Source organism: Typopeltis vanoorti, chromosome 20 (genome assembly GCF_054136105.1).
Source record: "Typopeltis vanoorti isolate ZY-2024b chromosome 20, IOZ_Tvanoo_1.0, whole genome shotgun sequence".
NCBI classification, from domain to species: Eukaryota; Metazoa; Arthropoda; class Arachnida; order Uropygi; family Thelyphonidae; genus Typopeltis; species Typopeltis vanoorti.
Window position 1 is genome coordinate 16862434 of NC_143568.1, and position 24034 is coordinate 16886467.

Sequence of the window (24034 nt, forward strand, 5' to 3'; positions counted from 1 at the left end):
ATAACCCATATTTGTTCCTTTAGTCTTTCCAGATTTTTCAGACCTTCTTAATTCAGTTTATTATACCAGAGTGGAATTTACGTTAAGAGAAAAGGTAAGACTAATTGAAGCATTCTTCTGTATTTCTTGAAATCGCTGAATAATTCATAATACTTGATTACTATTACTGATTACGATTACGACTTCTTTGAAATTAGGTCATTAATTTTTTTAAATTTCCGCAAAATATTCATCTTCAAACAGGCAAATCTGGGATATTAGCTTATTCACTAAATGATCTATAAATATGTAATGATCGTAGGAGGTCATATTACAGTTTACTCTCAATGATACATATTCAACTAAATTTATTAAGAGTACCAGACTGGAACAAAGTTAAAATAGGCAATTTTTGTTCTGAGAAAATTCCTGTTTTAAGTGAAGTTATGCAGTAATACATAACAACTGTTCATTAAAATCACATGAAAAATAAAAAAAAAAAAACTTCCCAAATTAAATTCGTTTAATATATTATACACCTCTGAATAAAAAAATTAAAAAAAAAAAATTAAAAAATCAATGACAATGTGTTGAATAATTTGCAATTCTAATGTATTGCATAGAAAATAATTATTACCAAATATGAATTAGCATCATCTAAATCTGCATACTTTGTAGATTATATAACTATGTAAACTCATAAAAATGTACGATAAGTTATAAGAAGACTGATATTTGAAAACATTCACAAAATTAGAATAATTATTAATGTGGTTCAAAATATTAGAATAATGCAAAAATAAATGTACGAATGAGAAATACCTAAGGATTGAAAAACTGGAATCATAATACCCATCAATAAAAAAGTTGATAAACAAAAACGTGAAAACTAAAGCCCTCATCAAAAAATTCAGCTAACGCCTTTTTATTCCCGTATATAGGGAGTAGGCGAGGCCGTTTAGCCCTATCTAACTTTTGGAGACTGAGTGGGCAGTTCAATCTACAATGGTACCCAATCACAGATAGCTGGCCCAAGGCTATCACTAATTAAGCGGTGCGCAGTGAAGAGAGACAGCTCAACAAGTGCCGCCATCTCGTGGTCCCTAACACTCGTATTTTTAATGTCTGAAATAAGGTGGGATCTACGGTCGATTTTCTTGAGTTTATGGGACGAAAAACCTGAGTTTCCGGGAGAAAAAACCCGCTTTCCCCTGCCAGAGATCGACTGACTTGGGAACCTGTCGAAAAAAAAGGCTTAGAAAAATTTCTTCTACTCGCCGACTAGATTCGAAACCAAGAAATCTTCCTTCATGTAGGCAAACGCCACATCCACTGAGCTACACAGGCTCCCTATGAAAAACCTGAGTTTCTGGGAGGAAAAATCCGCTTTCCCCTGCCAGAGATCGACTAACTTAGGAACCTGTCGAAAAAAGGCTTAGAAAAATTTCTTCTAGTCGCCGACTAGATTCGAAACCAAGAGGTCTTCCTTCGTGCGGTCAAGCGCCATGGTGGGCAAACGCCACATCCACTGAGCTACACAGGCTCCCTATCACCCTTTTAAATCATAGCTACAAGATATTCGTTTGATTTATATAAAACCTAATGCACAAATTAATGGAAGAAATCGTCAAAGAGGAACAAACTGATTTCAGACCCACAAGATCTACAATTGATCAAATCTTCACACTTATACCATAGCAGAAATGTGCTGGGAACACAATCCACAACTGTACCACTTCACTGACTTTAAAAGTCTTTGATTCCATAGACAGAGACAAACTGATCAACATCCTAAACTTCATATCAATAGATTCCGAATTGTTGACCATCATTTCAAATTTAATAATATAAGCCCAGAAGAATTTAAGATAGAAAAAGGAGTTATGCAGGGGTACCCACTCTCACCGTACTTATTCAACATATACCTAAACAAAATTTGCAAAGAAATCTCCAATGAACCAGGGATAAATATAAATGGAAGCATCAACCACATCAAATATGCAGATGATATAGTAATCCTGGCAGTATCCTTTTATCTAATCACCAGTTTCATGTCCATCCACATTTGTTGTACTTTGCATAACAGAGTTACATGTGATATCCTCTCAAATGTCTTTTCCAAGTCCAGCAGTACCACGATGTAGCCATTTCCATTATCCAATTCCATTGTCATCTTATGGTTGTTAGTTGTGATAAGGTTGTTAGTGCTGTTCTGGGGTACAAAAAGCCTGGTTTCCAGGTGAAAACCCCCTACCTCCTTATGAGACCGGATAACTCACTATTATTTGAAAAAGTAGAGATAAAGGATCCTCACATCACTGACGGGAATCGAACCCGGTCTTTCTCACAAAACAAGCCGAATTTTCGTCAGGTTCTTGGTTTTCGTTTGGTTTTTCTTTCAGATCATAACAATTTTGGATTTGGTTACAGTTTACTGTTTTCAGTTTTCGTTTTAGCTCACTATTTTAGTTGAGTTCTACATATTTTAACTGTCTATTACGATATTTCTAATAGTGCTGTGCCTTTTTAATAGTGTAATGGAGGATGGAATGAAAAGTTCTTGGATTCGACCATAGATGGCAACACTATCGGCAAGATTTTTTTTCTATGTTGGTACATCTGTCATAACCATCCATGTGAAATTGCAAATCATTCTATCAAGTAGTTTGTTTTATACAGCTGTCTGAAGCAAAAGTGTTGTCTGTATCCCTTGAAATGGATAAAATTGAGTATCGTGAGGTTATAAAACTCTGTAAAAGAAGGTTTAACGCCAAAAGAAATTCATTCGAAGTTCATAAAAGTTTATGTGCATTCTTCTCCTTTGTTTTCGACAATTAAGAAATGGTCTGCGGAGTTTAAACGTGGCCATACCAATCTTGAAGATGATCCACGTGAAGGACGTCCAAAAAGTGTAACAACACTAGAAATCATTGATCAAGTGCACGGTATGGTATTGAATGACCGGCGAGTCAAAGTGCGTGAAATTGATGAGGGGATCTGCACTATAGGCATTTCAAAAGAACGCGTAAGATATATTTTGCATGAAGAATTGCAAATGAAAAAGCTTTGCCCAAGATGAGTACCGCGCTTGCTCACAGCATATCAAAAATGTACGCGCATGAAAATCTCTGAACAATGTTTGAAGCGTTTTAACAAGAATAAAACTGATTTTGTGCGTCGATTTATTACTATGGATGAGACTTGGATTCACCAGCACACACAAGAATCCAAACAGCAGTCAAAACAATGGACAAAAACCGGTTGTTAAGTGATAAAGAAGACAAAGTCGGTTCATCAGCAGGAAAGGTCATGGCATCGGTGTTTTGGGAAGTTAAAGGCATTTTATTTATTAATTATCTTGAAAAGGGTAAAACAATGACCAGGGAATATTATTCCGATCTTTTAACCAAACTAGACTAACAAATTCGTGAGAAAATACCTATTTGCAGAAGAAAAAAATTCATCTTTCATCAGGACAATGCACCTGCCCACAAAGGTGTCTTGGCAATGGGAAAATTAAGGAATCTGCACTATAATTTGTTGGAACATCCACCCTATTCCCCAGATTTGGCTTCCTCTGAATTCTATCTCTCCCAAAACTAAACCTCTTCCTCGCTGGTCAGCGTTTTTCTTCGAATCAAGAGGTGATTGCAGCTGTATGTTGATGTTAGGCTAAGAACTTTTCAGACCACCCTCGTATTCATTTTGTATAGCTATAAAATGGATAGATCTCCAAGAAAGCGTTCAAAATATGTAGTCTTTCTCTGCACACATCCATGACTCAAAGACAAATTGCCAATGAGTGCTTTTGGTTGGTATACTGTTAATGTGATTTTAAGAAAGTTTAGGGAGACAGGTAACCTCTTTTTGAAACATAAAACTAAACTACAATCTCCATAATTGACCATTATTATACACAAGGCAACAACCAATTATAGTATAAAGCAATTAATATACACGTGGTTATACAGCTTAATGAGAAAGTATATTATATGTGTTTCTTTTACTTATGTATACTTATTTTATTTCTTCGCGTTCTACAAGAAGTTTTGTATGGCTTTGTTTTAAGTTTTGTATTTATGGTGGGTCTTTTATTTCTATGATCTGCAGTTGTTCTTCGAATTCTGAGATGAGACCCATTTACCACCATTGGTGTTTAGTTATTTTGTTTCTGTTTATGGTATCTGTGATTGTGTCTTTTAATATGTTGTTTATTTTCCTGAGTATGTCTGGTCCTGTTTCCCTTCCGTAAATTTTGTCGCATCTGTATGTCCATATCGAGTACATGGTTTTTATGATGATGATTGCTTTAGTTGTGTTAATGGTACCTTCGTTTAACCAGAATAATGTGTGTTCTGTTATGGGTTCTTTGTGTTTTATGAGTGTTTGAACGGTGTTCCATATTCGGGAGGTGTGTGGGCAATACATCATTAAGTGATAAAGTGTTTCTGATTGGGGACAAAATTGACATGTGGCGGGGCCTTGAAACGGGATCCCTTTCGCTGTGCACCATATTTTTGTGAGCAAACAAGCGTGGTGTACTTTGTAGTAGAAGGTTTTTAATTTGGGGTTTATGGGCAGACTGAAGGCTTTTTTAAGTGCGTTTGATAGTCTTAATGTCGCTCTTTCAATCTCCTGGTGTTGTGGTGGTGGTATAACTGTGCATGTGAGTTTGATGTGTGCAGCTTTAGGTCTCATCTTCAAAAATTCGTTTATTCCTATGTATTTATTAATAAAGTTGTAACCTTCCGCGATTTCGTGGAACATTTTTGGTGTTTTACCACTCGAATGCGGAAGGGAACATATTACTTTGTCGGGCATTAACTTCTGCATATAGTGTAGTATATATGCACACCACGCATTTTCCTCTGTGTAAGCTCTCTCCATGAATTTCGCTCTCGCACTTAGAGTTTTTAGGTGGACGTTTATTAAGCCGAGTCCTCCAGCCTCAATGTCGTGGAATATTGTGGATCTTCGAATGGGCTCGTATCGGGATCCCCAGATGAATTTTGCGCACTCTCTGTGTATTCTGTCTACTTCTTTACCGTTGTAGTTGAAGTTGTTTATGAAGTATCATATCTTTGAGAGTAAGTATTGATTGCAAATTTTAGCTTTACTTGTTAGTGATAGTTGTCTATGTCTCATCTGTGTAATCTTATTGGTTATTTTTGTATGTGCAAGGCTCCCATTGTGTGGTGTGTTGGATTTGTTCCCCTATGATGATTCCCAGAAGTGGTAAGTGGTCGTTTATTTTTATGCCGTTCGGCATGGGTGGCCTTTTTACCCACCTGCCGACGAATATTACATGGCACTTGTGAAGGTTTACTTTGAGTGCTGACGCTTTTTCAAGTTTTTTGAGTATGTTGTAAGTGGTGTGAAGGACTCTGCAATAGTTACGGTTAGTGTCACATCGTCGGCGTAAGCGAGCACTTTTGGTTTTCCTTCACCTCCTATGTGAGTGCCTGCTATGCCAGGATGTTTTGAATTTCTTGTAAAACCGGTTCTAAGGCGAGGCCAAAGAGAATCATGGAGAGACTGTCTCCCTGTCTGACCGAGCATTAAAGTTTGACTGGTGCAGACAGTTTTTTGTTTATGATCAGGCGTGACTCTGCTGTGGTGTAGATATTTGAGATCAGATTTTGAAATTTTTTCCCAAACCCTGCGGCTTTGAGGATATCATTTAAGTATTGGTGATTTACTGAGTCGAAGGGCTTTTCAATGTCGAAACCTACCAGTAGGCATGGCTGTTGTTGCCTGGTAGTGCTCGTATATACATCGAATTTGTGGGGTAGTATCCTCTATTTTTTGGCGTTTTATTCCGCAGGTTTGGGATTTGGATATGATCCTGTGTATGTGTCTCTGCATTCTTTCAGAAATAATTTTACTTAAAATCTTTTAGTCCGTATTGAGGGGTGTGATTCCTCTCCATTGTGTCACTTCGTTGTTTGTTGTGTTTTTCTTTTTTTTTTTTGGTATTAATGCTATGTAGCCGAGGTTGAAATAACCCGGGATGCTCTCCGAATTGTGTATTTCGGACAGCATTTTTACAAATAGTGTCTCAAACAGTGGGTAATAGGCTTTGTAGAATTCTGCAGTGAGGCCGTCGGGTCCTGGGGATTTGTGTAATGATAGGGATTTTATGATTTTCTTGCATTCTGATGGCGTGATTGGTGAGTCTATGTTTTCAGCTTTTTGGTCTGTGAGTCTTGGAAATTATTTCAAGAAGTGTTGTGTTTCTGTTTCGTCATATTCTTTTTCAGAGAATGTATTTGTGTACTGTGAGTGAAAGAATCGAAGGAGGTTTGCATCTCCTTCGATTTCTTTCCCCTCGTGTGTTATTTTATTAAATACCACTTTTTTTTTTTTTTTTTTTTTTTTTTTTGTTCTTCAAAGAGCCACGCAGCTTTGGTTCTTCCTTCATCTTGTTCCATTGTTTTAATTCAGCCTCTTTTGTTTCAGTTTGTGTTAGTTTCGCTTTGTATGCTTTAATTGCTATTTTATTTTCTGGGAGTGTTCTGTCTGTGTTGTATCTCTGTATTAGTTCTTTGATTATGTTTAGTTTTTCTTTGTTTGTGTTGTATTTTTTTTTTTTTTTTTGTTCCCTATCTTTATGGCGGCTTTTTTTAATTGCATTTTGAATTTGTTATTTTTTTTTTATATCATCTAGTTTTTGTTTAATTTCCGATGTAAATTGTTCTGTGTTAATAATGGTGTTATTATGTTTCCATAGCGGGTAATTTCTGCTTGTGTATGTGTTGCTGTCTAAGGTCTCACGGGACAGTTTGGCCTTGACCAAATGGTGGTCACTAAAAGTTAGTGGTGCGTGGCAAACTTCCTTTACAGTGGACTTGAGATGCTGGCTTATGTATATTCTGTCTAGCCGCGAGGCATTGGTGGTGGTGGTGGTGGGGGGAAAGTAAGTATATTCCCTCCGTGTAGGATATGGTATGGGAAATGTGCCTTTATAAGACATCGCTGGATTATGTGTGTGAAGTTATTTTTTTTTTCAAATGTTTTTAATTTCCCTGTCTAATTTGTCATTTTCTATGAAGTTCATATCCCCGGCGGCTATGATATTTTTTTATGTTTATCATTTTATTTTCAAGTGTATCCCAGAAATGTTTTTTTTGTAGTTGTGTTCAGTTGGGCCGTATATGTTGATTAACGATACTATTTGGTCTCCACAGGCTATTTCAACCTCGAGCGCTCTGTGTTCTATTATGGTGCTGTGTGATATTATTTGTATGTTGCTTCTTTTTCCGATGAGTGTTGATAAACCTGCAATCCCATTACCTTGTGCTGGCTCGCCAACGATGTAGTAATGAGACTGCAGGCTTCTGTGATACTTTCTTTCTGTTTCTGAGTCTGTATGTAGTCTTGTATCTTGTAGCATTACAATGTCTGTGTGGTTGTGATGTATCGTGTTTCTTAATAATTTCTGTGACTGCTTGCTGTTTAACCCATTGCAATTAATGCTCACTATATTGATTAGTTTCTTCGTTTTTTTTTTTTTTTTTTTTTTGACATTGGCAGATCTTTCCTCTCTGAGGTTTTACTTTATCTTTATCTCTTTTTCCTTTTACGTAAATTTCATTTTGTTCCTTCTCACTGGAGTGAATGCATTTGGGCTTCGCCCCCTCCCCCCAGATTTTCCGGACTTGTAGGCTGCTTTTCATCATTCTTTTTTTTTTTTTTTTTCTGCATTGTCCTCTCTACAGTTTTGTTTCTGAGAGGATATGCAAGGTGATTCATCTTCTTGCATTTTATCTTCATCCTTTTCGGCATTTTCCTTAACTTCTGCGATATCCTCTCTATCTTCTTCAGAGGTTGCACAGGGTGTTCCCTCTTCTTGCAGCTTGCTTGATTTTGATGGTACTTTTTTGCTATTTTCGGAGGTATTTTCCTCGTTTACTTCTAAGCAGGCGCTATTTTCTTGAACATCATCTGCTTTTTCCAGCTCATTTTGTATGTTTGGCTGGTCCACGGCCGTTCGTTTTGCTAACATGGAAGCGTATGTCTGCTCATGACATTCTTTCATGTTATAGCCAATTCGATTACACTGCTCACATTTCGGTGCATTGCAGTCTTTTCTTAAATGGCCAATCTTTCTGCATCGAAAGCATGCAGGGGGACGTCCTGGGATGATGACTAATCCCGACATTTTTTGTACCTTTATAGCATAAGGTATTTCTTCTGTTTTGGTCCCTTCATTCAGTGTGATGGTTACCTTGCTTTTATTAGAAAGGACATGTGCCCACTCTTTGTCCCTGGTGTTACTGGTTACGTGTTCAATGCACTCGATTTTTCCGAATTTCTCAAAGTGCATTGACACAAGTCTGTTTGGGATTTTTTGGGGGGAGGGGATAACTAGTGTATGATAATATCAATTTTACGATTTTTGGCAATGGATATAATTTTACATTTTAGTTTACAGACATGTAGTTCTTTAAGATTTACAAATGACTTTTACAGTAAGGGACTTAAAACGAATAACAAAAATATAATTAAATTTGAGGACACCGAGATGCCAAACATCGGAGCCTCTTACCTTGGTTTTGAAGATTTCAATTATGTCTTCCTCGGTGTATGGTACGCTATTTGGGTCGCACTGTAGTATGCAGACTTTAGTCCAATCTAGCTCTTCAGGTAGGTTTATAGATAACAAGATATCCACGTTGGTCTCCATGGAAGGGCTTGTAGGTTTTTCCAATAAAGTTTTCTTCTGACCGTTTATTTGGCCGGACTTTTCATTAGCAGCGGTCATACCATGTACCGTATAATTACTGAATGTACCCGCGACATTAGGCATCTTTCTGGGAATGAAGCGATTAGCGATCGCGAGGCGTTAGCATATATAATCGGCTTACGCCCCACCCGAAAGCACTAAACACTCAAAACGCGGAACTCCACTAAACACGCCTGCTCTGGTCAGAATCCACTACACTTCTACCGAGCTACACAGGCTCTCTGCTGGTATCAATTGTAAATTGCTAAAGTGTCCGGACAGCTATCGGTAGATAGTATATATATATATTATATATGTGTGTGTGTGTGTTAAAGATGCCAAGTTATTTTAAATATAAACCTGGTTTTATTTACTCCATTTTCCAAGTAAGCAAACAGATAAGTCAGTCAAGTTTGCTCCTGCAAGTGTTGCAAGTCTAGCTGGTCCTGTACGTAGTGCAAGCTCAAGGCAACTCGTGGTAAAGGTAGAATAAGCTCTGATCACTATTCTTAATACAGTAGAACTCGGTTATAACGAATTCCACGGGACCGCATATATTTGTTCATAATAACCGTTATTCGTTATATCCAAGAAGGTCACAATTTGAGCGAATTAAAAATGTTTTCAGATTTTTCTCAGCATAGGTATATTGGGTAACATAAATACATATGTGCATACATACATCTAAAGAACAAAAATTTATTTTTAAAACTTCACATTTTTACATAAAAAATCATCAAGCGCGCTTTGCTTTGCACAAGACGCATATTTCATACGTTTGAAATTGTTCCTTATACCACTAAGATGCTTGAATGTGTCGTCTGAACTTACAGATCGCGATTCAATAAATCTTGTTAAAATATGTAAAGCACTTTCTGCTTTGCACCAGGTAACGATTTTCTCATCATTGCTATTTTCTTCCTCGGAGTCACTACTACTATTATCTTCTTCTGGTGTATGAGAGGTTTGTTTTAAGATGTCAGCGTCTGTCGGTATACCCGAAGTTGCGACGCCATTATCAATGTCTATAAAATTATCAGTCTCTGCGCACGTTTCAAAATTGTTCAAGTTTCGCGCTTTTAACCACGCTGATAACGGTAAGTTATCCTCTTCATCTTCTTCAGATTTGCACTCGTATTCCGCAAGACCGGCTTTCTTAAAACAGTTTTGTATCGTAGATGATGACACCAAATTCCAAGCATCACTCATTAAACGTATTGGGTGAAGTATACTCAATCTTCGAGTCGTAAGCATAAGCATTTTCCACGGATTTTTCTCTGCGTTCTATCAGTTCCAAGCCTAACAGACAACGAAAATGTGTTTAAAACATCTAATTACGCCTTGATCAAGTGGTTGCAAGACAGATGTCACATTCGATGATAAAAAAAACAAGTTTTATATTTCTTAAATTAACCACTACAGGATGGGCAGGACAGTTGTCTATCAATAACAAATTTTTTTCCGGTTTTCACTGCGAAGAGTTTTATCCCACTTGCGAATATCATTTTCGAAAATTGAAGATGTCATCCAGGCCTTCTTATTCACTGTATAATCAACGGGAAGTTTCTTTATGTTTTTAAAGCATCTAGGCTTTGCCGATTTTCCAATTACAAGAAGCTTTCTTTTATCGCTACCGGTCATGTTCGCACAAACTAAAACTGAGTCTATTTTTGATAAGTCTTCCGCCAATGCACTTTTCGTTTTTAAATTGAAAAGTTTTATCGGGCGTTAAATTATTAAAAAAAACCTGCTTCGTCTGCATTATAAATGTTGTTGTATCCATACCTTCGTTTGATGTCCGGCCATACATTCTTGATCCAGTCAGAAACAACGTTTTTGTCAATGGACAACGCCTCGCCACTTACTTTTGCGTAGACAATATTGTTTCTGTTCTTAAAGCGATCAATCTACCAATTGTTGCATTTAAAATCGCCATAACCAAGTTGAACAGCAAATTTTTTGACTTGAACTTTCAAAATTGGTCCGCTAATAGGTAAGCCAGCGGTTCTTTGAACTTTAAACAACGAAAGAAGTGCCTGGTTAACGTCACTTTTATCACACTTTTTAAGTTTTTTACACTTCGATAAATTGTTTTCAAACGCTTTCAGAGTCAACTCGCTCCAAATTGTTGATATTGTAGATGGGGATAAACCATACGTCTTTGCTACTGTCAGATGTGATTGGCCACTTTCCACCTCCCGTATAATTTCTACTTTTTCGGAAACCGATAAAATTTTCCGTTTGACTCCCGACATTTTTCCACAACCAGAAAATGCGTACGTACGAAATGTCAGTAAAGGAACGACTAACGTGTATTATTCGTTCGTTATTCCCGTGAAACGAATTCGTAATAAACGTGAAATACATGCATTAAATCAAATGTAATTCAAATATACCTTCAAAATTATTCGTTATAAACGTGAATTCGCTGTAACCGTGATCGTTATAACTGAGTTCTACTGTATTTACCCTTAATGCAAAGCACATCTTCTCCAGGAGATGTGCTTTGCATTAAGGGTAAATATTAAGAACAGTGATCACAGCTTAAACTGCCTTTACCACGAGTTGCCTTGGTCTTGCACTACGTACAGGATCAGTTAGACTTGCAACACTTGCAGGTGCAAACTTGACTGACTTGTCTGTTTGCTTACTTGGAAAATGGAGTAAATAAAACCAGGTTTATATTTAAAATAACTTGGTATCTTTAACATATATTATACCCAAGGTAAAAAACTTTATATATATATATATATATATATATATATATATATATATATATAGAGAGAGAGAGAGAGAGAGAGAGAGAGAGAGAGAGAGACTTATATACTTCTATAGGTACTAGCAAAATATACTCAATTCTAAAAATATGAAACTAATTTATCAAAAGGCCATAAAATGAATAATTTCATCATTATTACTTACATTTTCTATTTTCATCAAGGTGCTGAATCATTAAAGTACATTCCATTAAACAATAAGTAAGTTTTCTGATATTTATTCTTATTTTTGTATAGAATGAAAGTACATACATACAAGAATATTTTAATGCTGTTGAAGAAGTAGGACATGTTACCGCAATGTTTGATGGAAGAACCCTCGACTATTATTATTACGATGACGAAAAGGAATTTGTGATTATTGAAGAAATAAACGAAAGTAAGCGATTTATTTCTATTAATGAAATGCTCACTATTTCTCTTTTTATAATATAGATTTTATATAATTATAAAATATAAATAATATAATATTTATATTATTCTTCAATAATATAAATATTAATTTCACATTTATTATTCGTGACGTCTGCTAGGAAAGCCAGCATCATACGGAGATAACAGTTTTTTCCCTCTAGGAACTTTGTTTTTTCATTTGCACAGACAACCCAGCCACAAAAAAAAAAAAAAAAAAAAAAAAGAAAGAAAGAAAAGTGAATGCAACCAATTAACAAACATAATATACTGGCCTTATTAGACGTGACGCAGCTGTAAATCCAAACAAACCAGTCTGTCAGGTAAAAGGAAGTGCGCATGCACGGCTTGGCAACGATACAAGTGTCTGTAAAAATTTTACTCTTTAGAGACACTTGTGACATTATGATTAACAATTATAGGCACGTAAACACAAGATTATTTTATTATTTGCCAAATATTTCAGTCTGAAAATAACAGACTATCTTCATTGACTAAATAGGAACAGTTTTTAACAAGGTGGAATATCAACAATTGATCATTCAAAAGCAGAACGAGCCGCGTGATGTTACATTGCTAAGCATTAAAGATAAGTAAATTTCATCAGAGTGATGATTAAATTATAGGTATTAATTCAAAATTTCATATAATAATCTTAATTTATAAATAGCATTAGACTAATATAGGAATTAAAAGTCTCAATTTTAAAAAAATAATAATAATGTGTTATCCTGCTCAGCGGATGTGGCGTTTGCATACCACAGCACTTGATCGCACGAAGGAAGACTTCTTGGTTTCCAATCTAGTCCGCTACTAGAAGAAATTTTTCTAAGCCTTTTTTCAACCGGTTCCCTAGTCAGTCGATCTCTGGCACGGGCAAGCGAGTTTTTTCTCTCGGAAACTCGAGTTTTTCGTCCCGTAAACTCAAGAAAATCGACCATAGAACCCATATTAATTCAGACATTAAATACGAATGTTAGAGTTAGGGACCACGAGATGGCGGTTTAGATAGCTAGCCCAAGACTATCACTAATTAATTAGTGATAGTCTTGGGCTAGCTATCTCTGATATGGTACCAGTGGAGATTGAACTGCCCACTCAGTCTCCATAAGTGAGATAAGGCTAAACGGCCTCGCCTACTCCCTATATACGGGAATAAAAAGGGTTTAGCTGATTTTTTTTGTTGTTGTTATCCTGATTAAACATTTTATCTTGTTATCCTAATTAATTCATGAGAAGTTGAACAATTAGTTCTAGCTCGTCAGATTAAACATTTTATGATTCCTGTTTTTTCATAAGGATGATGAGCAGATTGTTTGAGAATATGACATCTAGTAAAAGTGGGTTTTCTGTATACTGTTGTTGTTAGAATTCCTGAAGGTGAATGGATGAGGAGGACGTCTAAAAAGGTTAACTTGTCTTTTTCAATCTCCATGGTAAACTTAATACGAGGATGTAAGGAATTGATTCTGGCTAAAAAGGAAAGTAAGGAATCTCTGTTATGAGGCCACATTGAAAAGATGTCGTCTATATATCTCACCCAAAAGGATGGTTGAGGGAATATAGATGAAAACAGGACGTCTTCTAGATGTTCCAAATAAAAGTTGGTTAGAGTAGGTGAAAGTCGACTTCCCATGGCCGTTCCTTCTAATTGGTTGTAGAATTTGTTTTGACACAAGAAATATCCAGAGTGCATCACGAAATCAAATAATTTTATAATATCTTGTGGGAAGATGTCAGCAAGTAATTGTAAAGTCTGTTTGAGAGGAACATTAGTAAATAGAGATTCTACCACGAAGCTCACCAGAAAATCAGTAGGTTGTAATGAGATATTTTTTTAATTTATTCAGGAACTCCGAAGAGTTTTTCAAAAAAGAGCTTGATTTGCCTATATGTGATTTTAATCATTTCGCTAAATATTTGGCTATGCGATAAGTAGGTGAATCAGTAGAGTCCACTATAGGACGAAGAGGAATATCTGTCTTGTGAATTTTAGGTAGACCATAAAATCTAGGAAGTCTTGCGAATCAAAACAGGAATCATAAAATGTTTAATCCGACGAGCTAGAACTATTGTTCAACTTCTCATGAATTACAGAAAGAACTTTCAACTATCAAACATCACATGAAATTAAATGGCTTCTTCGAAAAAAGTACACAACATCTGTTCGATTCCTACAATCAAATCCACAACCACAAAGATTCAGTATGTCGAGTTCCTATTCCATATATTTCCAGGATTTCAGAACCAATTTCAAGAATTCTGAAGAAATATGATTTAACAGCCACTTATTTACCTATTAACAAAATATCCACCTATTTCCCCTCTTCTAAAGATAAACGCTCAACTATGTCTCTGCCTGGTGTGTATCAAGTTCCTTGTAACTGCAATCTGTCCTACTTTGGGCAAACAGGTCGCTCTGTAGAAAAAAGAATTCAAGAACATCAATCCTACATTCAGCACAACAAATCCGATAAGTCTGGATTGGCTCAGCACGGGATAGAGCCAAGCCACAACATGCTCTGGTCCAAGACTCGCCTTCTACACAGATGTCACTTTAAATTTGAACGCCTGTTCAAAGAGAGTGCTGAGGCCTTACTTCAACGCCCCAACTTGAATCAAAATGACTGTATATTCTTATCAAAAATATGGGAAGGTTTAATCCGGATAACACATTTTTTTTTCAAATTGAGACTTTTAATTCCTACATTAGTCTAATGTTATTTATAAATTAAGATTATTATATGAAATTGTGAATTAATACCTATAATTTAATCATCACTCTGATGAAATTTTTCCTCTCTTTAATGCTTAGCAATGTAACATCACGCGGCTCGTTCTACTTTTGAATGATCAATCGTTGGTATTCCACCTTGTTAAAAACCTGTTCTTATTTAGTCAATGAAGATAGTCTGTTATTTTCAGACTGAAATATTTGGCAAATATTAAAATAATCTTGTGTTTATGTCTATAATTTTTAAGTGCCTGTAAGAAATCTGCTGTACTCTTGTACAGTGGCACTAGAATCAACAGTAGGCATGGGCTTAGTTATTTGTGATGGTAAGGGTAAATTGTGGCTATAAAAAAATATATCTACAAATATCCAAAAAGGTTAAAGGAATTTTGCTTACTCACATGGGAGTAGAATGCATTAGACGATTAGCTATTATAAATTTTAAAAATCGAAAATCTTGCATTATATACGTTTCTACATTTTTAAACCATACGAAATAATGATTTTAATTTTATTTTGCTTTTCACTTTTAAATTACATCCGAACTTAGGTTCGAATATAATAAAGATGCCAGGACCGCTTATCATAACCTTTCATAGGTGACTTAAACTGTCCAATCATCCTTCATCTGCAAACAAGCTGAAAAAAAAGCTAACTCATGCCATCTCCCACTATCCGCGTGTTTCTATGATTTATATTGTAACAATTCCTACATAGATTTGTTTAGTGTTAGTAATGTTTTAGTTTATGTTTGTCGACTTTACATTTTTGTTATATATTTACCTTAAAAAAAGCCACAATATAAAAGTTTTTTTTTTTTTTTTTACTGTAGTTATTTATCATTAAAAATGCTCATTTTTTTTCTAGTTACTCACTGGTCGAAAGTTTCCTGTCAAATATTACATTACTCTTGTTGGTATATATTCAATGACAAGAGAAATATGATGTAATGCTGGAAGTCTTAGGCGTTAGATGATTCACACCACCTGGTGTGAGACAACAATTTTATTTTTGAAAACCTCAAGAAAAGAAGTAGCTTGTTTTGGTTTCTAGAGTACGGTTTCTGAGTTATATAATCCATAACCAACGAACAGTAAATAAAAAAAAAAAATCTGTCATTTGCACGATACGATCTACTAGACGGCATTGTAGTTTTGTTTGTTAACTGTGTGTGTTCTCTGACCGACTGACTAGAAAGGAAAACCCTAGCTGATGGGAGAAAAGTGCTACTACTATCTTAAGGTCTTTTATTTTAATATATTGATATATAAATATTTAGAACATATCGTATTTAGTACATAATAATAAACCTCAGTGGAGTCAAAGACTCACTGTTACACACACACATATACACACACACACACAGCTTATCATACCACGCCTTAATGCATTCCAATCACTCACCGCTCTCCATGCAAAAAATCCAACTGCTCACCCTCTTGCTCACATTCTCCTTGCACAACTTCCAGGGATGACCTTTCGTTCTCTCCCAATCTTCAACCATTTTGTGCAAAACCTCTTTGACATTAATCTGGTAATAATCTCTTAACACTTATATGTCTCGATCATAACAGCGCTTAATGACTTAAACAGCTTATATGTCTCAATCATATCTCCTCTCCTCCTTTTACCCATCAATTTCTGCAATCTGTCTTCATACTCAACATTCCAGAAACCACCTTAGTCAATCGTCTCTGGACATTTTTCAATACATCTTCATATTTTTGTAAACCAAATGTACAGTAATCCATATGTGGCCTGATCAAAGCCTTATACAAGGGAACCATAACATCCTTACTTCTACAAGTCAGTGTCCTCCGCAATCCAATTATCCGCTGTGCTGTCCTCAGGGCCTTCCCATGTAGGTTGTGCCCCCCACAAAGGTGCCTGTTCAAGATAGGCGCCATTTCATTTTAATTTGCAAATTCTATTTTATGGGGCCACTGAAATATAACTTTGAACAAAGGCGTCTCTTACTCATGGGGACAGCCCTGGCTGTCCTCACAATTTTAGCAACATATTCACGAAAATTTAGGTCCTTGTGCACAATTACTCTCAGATCTCCAATCTCCTCTACCTCTTCCAAGATATTTTCACCGATTTTATACTCTTATGTCCCATGTCTGCTTCTCAAATTCATTCATTCAAAACCTTACACTTTGCAACATTTCAATGAGATCCCCACTTATTTACCCATTCAGCCAGTGTATTCAAGTCCTCTTGAATACACTGGCTGAATGTATTCAAGACAAATACAAAGCCACAAAGGAAATTGAAATACAAAGCCACAGCACCTGCCCTACTCCTGATAGCTCTCCCCAGTATATGTGTTAATAGTTATATGCATAACTATTAACACATATACAGTGTATATCGTCTTCATATGTTCATAGCTTAGATTTCGATTTTTTTTCCTTTTTTTTTTTCAAATTGAAATATTCTACAACAGAAACGTTATTGAATTAACTTTTTTTTCCCCCTTCATTATCTTGGTAACCTGCATAGTACACCGCGCTGATAAGTTATGTTTGTACGTAGGAATATTTTTAAAATTCTTTGCGAAGTTATATTCGTGATTGTTTCCTTTTTAAAATCTTGATTGACTAATACATCCAAAGCAACGAAGCAACTGACTACAATGTATTATGTTCCTGAATTGCATACGCTTTGAGTAAAATAAATAATTAAAGAGAATACGTAGCCCAGTGGTAGTGGCTTGTCACCTAAAAATTATAGAGGTATAAGTACAGTATTAGGAAAAAGAAAACCAGGGCGTGAAACTAAAAATGTGAAACTAAAGAAAATAAAAGTAGCTATGAAAAGGAAAAAATGGAACTAAGAGAAATTAAAAAATACCAAGGAATTTGGAAAGAATTGGAGGAAACAAGTTTTGTCAGAACTGAAGATCCAGAAATAAATGGGAACAAGTTAAAGAGAAAATAAAGGAGATCGCAGAAGAAGAAATTGGATATGTAAGAGCTAAAAGAATAAAAAAAAAAACCTTGGACAACTAATGAGATGATTTCTCTAATGGAAGAAAGAAGAAAATGGAAAAATAAAGACACCCCAGAAGGGAAAATACAATATAGAACCCTGAATGACAAATTGAGAAGGGAAGCAGAAAGAAGTAGAGAAGATTGGCTTAAAAAACAATATGAAGAAATGGAAAATTATGAAAGAGTGGGAAGGTATGATCTTTTATATGAAAGAGCAAGAAGCATAAATCACAAGAGAAATGGAAATCGAGCTACAGGCATAGAAAATAAGAATGGAGAAATCATAATTGAAGAAGATAAAATCCTAATGAGATGGAAGGAGTACATTGAATATCTATATGACAAGGAAAATAGACCAAATGAGTTGCCATTAGAAGATATAAAGAAGGTAAATGAAGATGATCTAGGCCAGATTTTGAAGACAGAAGTAGAAATGGCCATTAAAGAACTAAAATGTGGAAAGGCAGAAGGAATAGATGAAATACCTGCAGAATTCCTGAAACAACTTCAGAAGAAAGGAATTGAAGAAATAACCAAAATAATAAATTAAATTTATAACAAAGGAGAACTAACCAAAGATTTTATGACCTTAATATTTATACCTATACCAAAGAAAAGTAATACAGTGAAGGGCAAGGATTTTAGAACATTAAGTCTCATTTCCCATACATCCAAAATACTTATTATTATTATTATTATTGTTGTTGTTTCGGGCGACTTCAGGAGTCCTTAGACTCATCGAGGGAGGCCCTGAACATCATGTCCACACAACTATGCGATTACATTCTCACAGTATCTATCATACCTTGTCTTGAACTCGTTCACCGTCATAGCACCCACAACAGACTCTGGCAGCTTATTCCACTCATTTACCACTCTAAAAGTAAAGAGCCCAGCTCTAACACCCCTGCTAACCACACTCTTGGCCAGCTTCCATAGGTGTCCCCTAGTTCTCCCACCACCAGTCCTGATCTCAAAAATATCCTCTGAATTAATCCTATAGAATCCCTTTAGCAATTTGAATGTCTCAATCATATCTCCCCTTTTCCACCTATCAACTAGTTTCTGCAACCCACAAATCTTCAACCTGTTCTCATATGGTTCATTCCATAGACCTGTTATCATCTTAGTCACTCGCCTCTGGATCCTCTCCACCTCCTCCCCATCAAGAAGGAACCGAGGTGATCAAATCTGGGCACAGTAATCGAGATGAGGTCTTATCAAGGCTCGGTACAGAGGTACAATAACTTGCTTGTCTCTGCTCGTCAAGGTATTTTTCAACAACCAAGTGAGTTGATGAGCTGATTTAGCTACTTTTGCAAAAGTTCCCCCTAAACTTCATCTCCTTATCCACCAACACTGCCAAGTCCATGGCCTCATCAATCTCTTGGAGTACAGTTCCACCAATGTGGTATATTGCTGCTAATCTTTTCACCCCAAAATGCTTAACCTTACATTTTGTCACATTAAATTGACATTCTCCTTAGCCCAGAACTCCAATCTATCTAAGTCATCCTGCAAGACTTTGACATCTTCTGCATTCACTATTGCCCTACCCAACTTTGCATCATCAGCGAACAAATGAATTGTTCCACTTAGATCCTTCCCTATATCCTTAATGAACAGATTAAACAGCAGTGGTCCAAGAACAGAACGCTGCGGCACACCACTAGTCACAGGCCGTCTTTTGGACTCTACTGAATAAACTATTCTTTGATATCTCTCCATCAACCAACCACCTATCCATCTCACCAACCCTATATCCATTCCCATATGTTGTAGTTTACGAATTAGTATTCCATGTGGTATCCTGTCAAACGGTGACAGGATACCATTTACAGTGATACTGCTGGACCTTTGCCAGGTCCAGCAGTATCACTGTAAATCCATTTCCCTTATCCAGTTCAGCCATCACCTTGTTATAAAACTTGAGCAAGTTACTGAAGCATGATCTACCCGTCACAAAGCCATGCTGTCCCCTGTACAGTATCTCGTTTTCATCGATCCATTCCTGTATTTTTCCCTTGACTACTTTCTCTAAGACCTTGACAACGACTCCTGATATGCTGATCGGCCGGTAATTTGCAACCGTAGTCTTGGATCCTCCTTTGTGCAGTGAAACTATTTTCCCCTCTTTCCACACCTTCGGGATTAAGCCAGACCTGAGACTCAGATTAAACAACATGGTCAAGGGTATTGATAATTCTTTAGCCGCTTCACGCAAGACCCGTGCCGGTATACCATTCAATCCCACGGATGTGTTCACATTAAGGTTCTGTAATAAACTAGTCACCTCCACTTCATTCATCACTATTCCCGTATAAACTAATGGTTCCTTCACTTTTTCAATGTCACCACCTGGATGATATGTTTTTGCAAAGTGCGCTCTCAGTAACTGCTCTATATCGACTGATTTAGTGACCTCCTTACCATCGTCATTCCTTAAAATCATTTTGCCGTGTACAGTTTTTTTCTTGCTTGCAGCATATTGAAAGAACTGTTTTGGATTCTCTTTTGCTTGCAAAGCTAGTTTCCTTTCATAATCCGCTTTTGCTTTTTTTACCACACTCGTTACCTTTCTGGCCTGCACTTTATACCGTTCGTGTGCCTGCAGGTCACCCCTTTCTTTAAATTCCCTCCACAGTTGTTTCTTTTTTTGCAGCTCAAGCTTAATGGTGTTATTCATCCATTTAACCCCTACTTGTTTTACTATTCGGACCCTAGGTATACAATCAGCCATTACCTCCTGTAAATGCTCCTTGACCACGTCCCATGCTCTATCGACGTCCAGCCCTTGCAGTTGTACATGCCATGGCACTGATCCAAGCAATCTCCTAAGCTTGTCATACTTGCCAGCACGGTAATTCCACTTATACCCTGTCTTAATCGAAAATTCCACACCTTTAGCCACCTCCCAGGTCAAGACCTTATGATCACTCTCACGAATAGGTGGCAACATGATCATATTTATTACAGTCAAATTCTCAGATGCTATTACCAGGTCAAGCACTCTCACATCCCTAGTATTTTCAATTACATGCTGTCTCAGATAGTTATCCCTTAATAATTGAATAAAATCCTTTTCCTTCCTCACATGTGTCCTCTCCTCCTTCCAATCAATGTTACCATAGTTGAAATCCCCCATAATAATTACCCTCCTTCCACTCATTTCATCAATTTCCCTATGCATACTATCTCCACCATCTATTCCATCACCTGGTCTATAGCAGCACCCAACTGTATATTTTATTCTGCCAGTCTCAATCTCACACCAAATAGCCTCAAATGAGCTCCATTCACTATCCTGCGATACAACTTCAATTCTCCTTGGCTGCAGTTCATCAGCTATCATCAATAATACCCCTCCCCCCATTTTATTCTCTCTGCCCCTCCTAAACACACTATAACCTACACATTCTATCCCACTAACTATATCTTCTTCCGTCAGCCATGTTTCACTAATGCCAATAACCTGTGGCCAGGAAGAGCCAATCAAGGCCAAAAATTCTTCCTTCTTGTTCCTAATACTCCTGGCATTAGTATACATGAAATGCAGTGATCCCTTAGTCCCACCCCTATATTGATACATTATTCTAAATGACCCATTCCCATTTTTTGTCCTTAGTGCTGGCTCGGGTACATTATATACATTCTTACACTCATCTGTCTCACTTCTTCTTCTTCTGCAGCTTCTCCCACTTAAGTGGGGTCACTGTTTATTATGAGTCTCCTCCACACCTTCCTGTCTTGGGCTGTCACCACATCCAAGTTCTTCATCTTCAAGTCCTCTTCTACCAGCTCCCTCCATCTCTTCTTTGGCCGCCCACGCTTCCGCCTTCCTTGCACATCCATCTGCATGACCCTTCTTCCCACATATTCGTCCTCCCTCTTCATCTGTCTCACTGATGTCCGCATATCCACCCCCCCCCCCCCACACACACTCCTTGGTAGTTCTAGTTTCCCTGGTTTTGCACATCCATTTTCACTTCATTCAGCAACATTCTTTCCAGTCTCTGCACACCAAGTCCATTCAAATGCAGGCCATCCATCTTGTATAAGTCCTTTCGCCCTTCAAACTCATTCCACACGTCCACGAATTCCACACCACACCGTCTGCATAACCTACGCATAATGTCATTTGCGATTATGGCCCTCCTCCTAAACTCCTCTCTGTCATACTGCGGCAACAGACTAACCATTCTAACTCTGTCACTCTTTTCTTTCGCTACCTTTAACAATACTTTCAAGTCCTCTCTCATAGAAAATTTATCACCTTTCAATTCATTCGTACCTGCCACAATTATTAATTCTTTCACCCTCTGTTTTTGCACTCTAATACTCTCACTTACATCCTTAAATTTCGCACCCGGTAAGTATGATTTAGTTACACTGCCATCTATCACCCCTCTTAATGACGAGTCACCATACAACACTCTTTCCTTCATTTCAGAAACTCTCTCATTCTTGCACTGTTTTTTTACGTTAGCCGAATCACTCTGGAAAGAGTTTTGCAGGTGCTCTAATTGCCGCTGCGCATTTTGTATCACTGCGTGCAACCTAGCGATCTCACTTCCTAAAAATAATTCCTCATTATTTTTATCATTTAAACCATTTTCTCTCTCAGTATGGTTGCTTTCACTCTTTCTTAGATCACCGCTCTCATTGCCATCTTGTACATCGCAATTCTCTATCAAGCCACTATTTTCACTCACATTCTGGCAATTCTGGCTTTCTTCAACCATAAAGACTTGACCTTATGAGAATTCATAAGGTTCAACCATAAAGACTTAACCTTCAACCTTATGAGAATCTTAAAACGAAGAATTGCATCTAAAGTGGAAGAATTTCTTGGAGAAGATCAGTTTGGTTTCAGGAAGGGTAGGGGAAAAAGAGATGCGATTGGACTGTTAAGAATAGTAAGTGAAAGAAGTCTGGAAGTTAATATCTGTTATATATATTTTGAAAAAGCTTTTGACTTTGTAAAATGTAAGATGGTGGAAGTAATGGAAAAGATTGCTATAGATTGGAAAGACAGAAGGCTAATTATTTCACTATATATGGGACAAACTGCCATGGTGAGAGACATATAGGCAGGGACGAATGCTGGTCCTTGAAATTCACGCTTGCTCTTGTTATCATTCAGGGAGTGAGAGGTGTGATTGAAGTCTGATTAGCGGAATAATGAATTATTGATCATTTAAAACTATATATTTAGAAATTTATGTACATTTAATCATACAAATACAACATTTATTTTACAAATGATATTCTATCTTTTTCAATTTAGCTACTTGAATACAAATTCTACTCTACAGTTCTTCTTTATGAACTGGTCAATAACATCCTCATAAAAAGTTGGTTGTAACTTAATTTTCCAAAACAACACGCACACTTGCAAAGGCTGGCCGAAGCTCACTGGCTAGAGCTACGTTGACTGCGTATGAGCTGTGTTTAAGCAACGGAGTGAGACGATGTGAAATGGCTATATGCGCGCATGAAATCACAGTGATGCTGCGAGGACCTGGAAGCTCCTACAACTGAGCAAACCAAGGTAGCTTTGACTAGATGAGCAATCATCGGCCTTCGATACACAACGCAAGCTTAAGATCTTCTGTCTACAAAAATAAAAGCCTAAATGGAATGCTTATAAAATCATGCATTTATTAACAAATAAATATTACTTCTTTCTCAATTAATGAGCTTGCGCAGCAAACATGGAGATTCTCCCCTGCAAATAGGATACAACAGAACCAGGTATCATTGGACGAGGAGTAAGACAAGGCTGCTCTGTCACCAATTTTGTTTAACAAGTATTCCGAAGCAATGTTAAAAGAAGCGCTGGAGAATTTGGAAGAACGAATAAAGATTGGAGTTAGACAGATATTTGCAATAAGATATGCAGATGACAAGACATTACTATCAAATACTGAAACAGGACTATAACATCTGTTGAACAAATTACTGGAATCCTGTATTAATTATGGAATGAAAATTAACAAAGGCAATGAAAATAGCAAGGAAAGAGGCAAATATGGATATCAGAATAAATGGGGAAAAATTGAATCATGTAAAGACATTTAAATATGTAGGAAATGTTATTAGCAGTGATGGAAGTAAAAATGACATAGAAGCAAGAATAGCGATGGGAAGAGATGCCTTTAATAGAAAATGGAATTTATTCAAAAGTACAATGGACAGAAACCTAAAAAAAAAACTAATAAAATGTTATGTGTGGAGTGTTGCCCTCTATGCAGCTGAAACTTGGACATTGAAGAAAGAAGAATTAAGATTTTGGAAAGCTTTGAGATGTGGATTTGGAGAAGGATGGAAAAAATCAAATGGACAGATATAATAACTAATGAAGAGGTCTTAAAAAGAGTAGAAGAAGAAAGAAGTCTGTTAAGAAGGATAA

At 36.7% G+C, this 24034-nt stretch overlaps 1 protein-coding gene across 1 annotated transcript in view; it reads left to right on the forward strand.

The window, feature by feature from the left end:
• The window catches only part of LOC150095256 (uncharacterized), a 500251-nt gene that overhangs the window by 19848 nt on the left and 456369 nt on the right, over window positions 1-24034 (forward strand). The window contains exons 3-4 of the mRNA XM_090410231.1: window positions 24-94; window positions 11719-11860. Coding sequence (XP_090266357.1) covers window positions 24-94; window positions 11719-11860 — 213 coding nt within the window. The remainder of the gene's footprint in view (window positions 1-23; window positions 95-11718; window positions 11861-24034) is intronic.